The following is a 6000-nucleotide window of genomic DNA, read 5'->3' as shown; positions in this document are numbered from 1 at the left end:
GAATGAATCAACCACCTCCAGGACGCGTCTGTGCGTACAGCGGTCCGGAGGTGGTTAATCTCCTTCTGTCTTCATCTTAGCTGTGTGGAGGAACAGGACCTGTGGTGACGTCACTCCGGTCATCACATGATCTTTTACCATGGTGATGGATCATGTGATGATCGGAGTGACGTCACCACAGGTCCTGTTGCTGCACAGAGCTAAGATGAAGACAGAAGGAGATGCCGGCTACGCGATCAAGTGGACTTGGGGAGTTAAATGATTTTTATTTATTTTTTTAACCCCTCCAGTGCTATTTTACTATGCATTCTGTATTCAGAATGTATTATTTTCCCTTATAACCATGTTATAAGGGAAAATAATACAATCTACAGAACACCGATCCCAAGCCCGAACTTCTGTGAAGAAGTTCGGGTTTGGGTACCAAACACGCACGATTTTTCTCACGCAAGTGCAAAACGCAACGCACCCGCACATTTTCCCGCAACGCCCGTCTGAAAGAGGCCGTAGGTGGCTCTGACAAAATGGTTCACTTTCTTGGGAGATACCTACTTGCTTATTCAGCTGCACAGCAAACTGCACTTTGCTATAATGCCGGCCACTGCAAAAACATATACTGCATGTGTACTTACTGTACTTTAACATTGTGGCCCATGACTAGAGAGCGGCATACATAACAAATTTCCTTTGGCGGTATACAACAGACCTTCCTGGCATATACCTCCACAGTCTACAAAGAACTTTACATCTAAAAATCTGTATAATGCCAAAACATGGTTATTTAGTGTACAGTAAATGAGAATAAAATATACAGGACAAACCATGGGCAAGAGTTCCCAATTTTTGTGGATAAGAACAAGAGCTTGCAAGAAATGGGAAGAAAAAGTCTGTTTATTAAGAGACTTCATATATGGAACTAATAGAGTGTGTACAGGAGGAAGGGAGCGAGCACAAATTGCGATATGAACAATATGGTGTTACTCCTTAACATCGTCCTGAGGGGATTTCACATTAAACTTGTCTTTGAGCCTCTTCCACATTCCTTTTTTCATCTCATCCATCTGCTTCAGAGAATCTGTCAGTATAAAGGATATTTATTCTGTTTGGGTGCAATAAACAGTACAAGACGGGTACAGAATAGAAATATTCAGGTCTTACATTCAGCAATCACTATCTCCAGTGATATTTGGGGAAACTGAACATTAATTTGCATATAATATAGGAGATTTCTGAGCTCTTGATATATGTTACCACTCAGCAGAATACTTACAGAACAGAGTGTTATGGTTGAGATTTCTCAGTCTCAACGAGATAAAACATAAACATAAAGCAGAAGTAAGCCTTTCATTCTATAAATGTGCTTTCATACAGTCACACAAGGTGATTCAGCATAGTCTTACCAGTCGCCAGCACCATTCGATATTCATCCACCGTGATTTCTGTAAAACTTGTATTTTGAAGTCGTGGATACTTTTACCATAAAAAAGTAGAAATAAAGTTTGATTTTTTTTTTCCAAGAATATTGACCATTGCTTACTGAAACAATCTTTTGTCATACATTTACTAGGTGTAAGTACCTCCTCATGGTCAGCCACAATTAGCAATTTGACTATAGAATGCTTAATGAAGCCTGAACAAAGGAAAATTATTGATTAGACTGCATGGAACTATGACTCCCCCCCCCTTCCCAATAAAACAGTAAAAAATAACTCTTGGCGTTTGGTATTAGAGCTCATCCCCATTCAATCATAATCTTAGCCTATCCCTTTACAATCAATTTAGCAGCATAGAGGATTTAACCATTTCCAGGCAGAAGTCCGGACCATAAAAATCATGACTGTTCGCAATTGCAGCGGCTCACAGTTGCTGGCTTTCTGGCATTTCATACAGCAGACACCCGGGGCTAATGTCTAAGGCCCCTTTGAAACAAGCGAGTTTTCCGCGCATGTGCAATGCGTGATATGAACGCATAGCACCCGCACTGCGTTGTGTGAAAAACGCAGCATGTTCTACATTTTGCATTTTTTCACGCAGCCCTGGCCCTATAGAAGTGAATGCGGCTTCAGTGAAAAACGCATTGCATCCGGCAGCAAGTGCGGATGCAATGTGTTTTTCACTGATGGTTGCTAGGAGAGGTTTGTAAACCTTCAGTTTTTTATCACGCGCATGAAAACCGCATTGCACTCGCGCGGAAAAAACTGAACGCAATTGCAGACAAAACTGACTGAACTTGCTTTCAAAATGGTGCGAGTTTCACTGAACGCACCCGGACCTAATCAGTCACCTAAGGGGCCTAAGGCCTCTTTCACACGGGCGTTGCGGAAAAATGTCCGGATGCGTTGCGGGAACACCCGCGATTTATTCCGCGCGAGTGCAAAACATTGTAATGCGTTTTGCACTCGCGTGAGAAAAATCGCGCGTGTTTGGTACCCAAACCCGAACTTCTTCATAGAAGTTCGGGGCTTGGGATCGGTGTTCTGTAAATAGGTATTATTTTCCCTTATAACAATGGTTATAAGGGAAAATAATAGCATTCTGAATACAGAATGCTAAGTAAAACAGGGCTGGAAGGGGTTAAAAAAAAATAAAAAAATCATTTAACTCTCACCTTAGATCCACTTGCTCGCGATGCCGGGCATCTCCGTCTGACTCTTTTACTGTATAGGAACCTGTGGAGAGCATTAACTATAGTTTAAGGACCTGGGATGACGTCACTCTGGTCATCACATGATCTTTTGTACCATGGTGAATTACCATGGTAAAAGATCATGTGACGTACCATGTGAGTGACCGGGAGTGACGTCATCCCAGGTCCTTAAACTATAGTTAATGCTCTCCACAGGTCCTATACAGTAAAAGAGTCAGACGGAGATGCCCGCATCGCGAGCAAGTGGATAAGGTGAGTTAAATGATTTTTTTTTTTTAACCCCTCCAGCCCTGTTATTACTTAGCTATTCTGTATTCAGAATGCTATTATTTTCCCTTATAACCATGTTATAAGGGAAAATAATAAGGGTTCGGGTCTCCATCCCGATCGTCTCCTAGCAACCGTGCGTGAAAATCGCACCGCATCCGCACTTGCTTGCGGATGCTTGCGATTTTCACGCAACCCCATTCATTTCTATGGGGCCTGCGTTACGTGAAAAACTCACAAAGAGGAGCATGCTGCGATTTTCACGCAACGCAAAAGTGATGCGTGAAAATCACCGCTCGTGTGCACAGCCCCATAGAAATGAATGGGTCAGTATTCAGTGCGGGTGCAATGCGTTTACCTCCCGCATCGCATCCGCGCGGAATACTCGCTCGTGTGAAAGGGGCCTAACAGAGATTGCAGGGATTTAAAGAAGAACTCCCGCAAAAAAAGAAATTTCTCTGACCTGTTAGAAAGGTACATTATGTAATCTGTAGTGAATGTACTCAGACTCTCCAAATAACACAGCATCTTATGTGTGGACAGGAAGCCAGTTTCTCTGTGTATTCCTATGGGAGCCTCACCGCACCGTCAAATTTACAATCACGAAATTTGGCACACAGGTACATCAGGTGTCATGGCCTAATAGCACTTAGTACCTTATTTCAAGATGTGCCTTTGTTCCAGAAATAGATGTTTAAAATCCAGTTTATTTGGTATGCAAATGAGCCAGTAAGGTGACCGGAGGGGCGCCACTCATGCAGGAAGGAGCTCAGACACGCCCCCTGACACAATGTGTCCACCCTCAAAATTCGAACTTAAAAACCTGCCCCAGTTAGGCCACACCCCTTTCTACTCCTCTGCAGGGGTGGGAGGGACAGTGACTTTCTTTCTGCAGCTCACACTCAGACAGCACAGTGCTGCTGTCTGAGTGTGAGCTGTTCAAAAGGACATGCCCCTGATCTGGTTAGGCCACGCCCCTCCCACTCCTCAGCCGACAGGGATTGAAAAAAATGAAGTTAAAAAAATCAACTTCTGTCAATTTTGGACTGGACACTTTTTGCTCAAATGTAAATAAAAGCTGAGAAATGTTTTCTTTCCACAATAATGCCTCTTGTACATCGTCTTATTATCGATGAGAGACACCTATGTCATTTAACATTTTTTATTTTTTTTGGTTACCTATAATGCCTATAATGCGATTTATGCATACATACTGTAATTAATCATTTTCGTTCAGCAGATTCTGTTAAAAACTTACTTTTAAAATATGCAAATTACCTTGCTACCAGCAAGTAGGGCGGCTACTTGCTGGTAGCAGCCGCATCCTCCTATCCTAAAGATGCCCCCTCCACATGCTGATCGACAGGGCCAGCGGACGGGATCTCTCTCTGCTGGCCCTGTTTGCATTCAAAATCTGGCGCCTGCGCCGTACCTGTCTTCAGTCGGCGCAGGCGCACTGAGAGGACGACGCTTGCTCGGTCGCTCCTTCCTCAATGCGCCTGCGCCGGGTGTAGATGTTACGTCATCGGCGCAGGCGCACTGAGGATGGAGCGACCGAGCGAGCGTCCGCCTCTCAGTGCGCCTGCGCCGACTGAAGACCTCTGGCGCCTGCGCCAGATTTTGAATGCAAACAGGGCCAGCAGAGAAAGATCCCGTCCGCTGGCCCTGTCAATCAGCATGCGGAGGGGCAGTGGTCCAGACTAAAAAAAAAAAAATACCTAGTAGCCATTGGCTCCTGAACTGAAAAATTTAGGAGCCAAATCGAAACCGAATCAAAATTTTGGTATCGTGACAACGCTACGCCGATCAGATTGGCGTAGGGTTGTTTTGAAACCAAAATTTTGATTCGCTTTCGTCACCATAAAAAAGTATTGCGATACTCAATACCGCGCAAAAAAAAAAACACCAATAAAAGCCGCGTGCATTTCGCATTTTATGAAACATTCGGCCCATAATAGAACTGTCCTATGCTATTTTTTGGGGTGACAAGGTGACTAAAAAATGGCGAATGCTCACCGCATAGGAGATATTTTTTAATAATTTAATAGTTTGGACAGCGCTATGTAATATGTTTATTTATTTATTGTTTATATATTTTATATGTAAAATTGGGAAAGGGGGATTTAAACGTAATATTTTAGAGTACTTTCACACTAGCGTTTCTTCTTTTCCGGCATAGAGTTCCGTCACAGGGGCTCTATACCAGAAAAGAACTGATCAGGCATATCCCCATGCATTCTGAATGGAGAGTAAGGCCTCTTTCACACTTGCGTTGTCCGGATCCGGCGTGTACTCCACTTGCCGGAATTACACGCCGGATCCGGAAAAACGCAAGTGTACTGAAAGCATTTGAAGACGGATCCGTCTTCAAAATGCTTTCAGTGTTACTATGGCAGCCAGGACGCTATTAAAGTCCTGGTTGCCATAGTAGGAGCGGGGAGCGGTATACTTACAGTCCGCGCGGCTCCCGGGGCGCTCCAGAATGACGTCAGAGCGCCCCATGCGCATGGATGACGTGCCATGCGATCACGTGATCCATGCGCTTGGGGCGCCCTGACGTCACTCTGGAGCGCCCCGGGAGCCGCACGGATGGTAAGTATGCTGCTCCCACGCTCCCCGCTACACTTTACCATGGCTGCCAGGACTTTAGCGTCCCAGCAGCCATGGTAACCATTCAGAAAAAGCTAAACGTCGAATCCGGCAATGCGCCGAAACGACGTTTAGCTTAAGGCCGGATCCGGATCAATGCCTTTCAATGGGCATTAATTCTGGATCCGGCCTTGCAGCAAGTGACGTCAGGGCGCCCCAAGCGCATGGATCACGTGATCGCATGGCACGTCATCCATGCGCATGGGGCGCTCTGACGTCATTCTGGAGCGCCCCGGGAGCCGCGCGGACTGTAAGTATACCGCTCCCCGCTCCTACTATGGCAACCAGGACTTTAATAGCGTCCTGGCTGCCATAGTAACACTGAAAGCATTTTGAAGACGGATCCGTCTTCAAATGCTTTCAGTACACTTGCGTTTTTCCGGATCCGGCGTGTAATTCCGGCAAGTGGAGTACACGCCGGATCCGGACAACGCAAG

At 45.2% G+C, this 6000-nt stretch overlaps 1 protein-coding gene across 1 annotated transcript in view; it reads right to left on the bottom strand.

The window, feature by feature from the left end:
- Positions 1-873: 873 nt before the first annotated feature.
- The window catches only part of LOC120993752 (ubiquinol-cytochrome-c reductase complex assembly factor 2), a 48668-nt gene continuing 43541 nt past the window's right edge, over positions 874-6000 (bottom strand). The window contains exons 3-4 of the mRNA XM_040422223.1: positions 1401-1470; positions 874-1075 (exon numbers count right to left, since the gene is read on the bottom strand). Of these exons, the coding sequence (XP_040278157.1) occupies positions 978-1075; positions 1401-1470 (168 nt within the window). The 3' untranslated portion in view covers positions 874-977. The remainder of the gene's footprint in view (positions 1076-1400; positions 1471-6000) is intronic.

This window comes from Bufo bufo, chromosome 3 (genome assembly GCF_905171765.1).
Source record: "Bufo bufo chromosome 3, aBufBuf1.1, whole genome shotgun sequence".
In the NCBI taxonomy this organism is placed as follows: Eukaryota; Metazoa; Chordata; class Amphibia; order Anura; family Bufonidae; genus Bufo; species Bufo bufo.
This window is presented reverse-complemented; position numbering and strand designations above follow the sequence as displayed.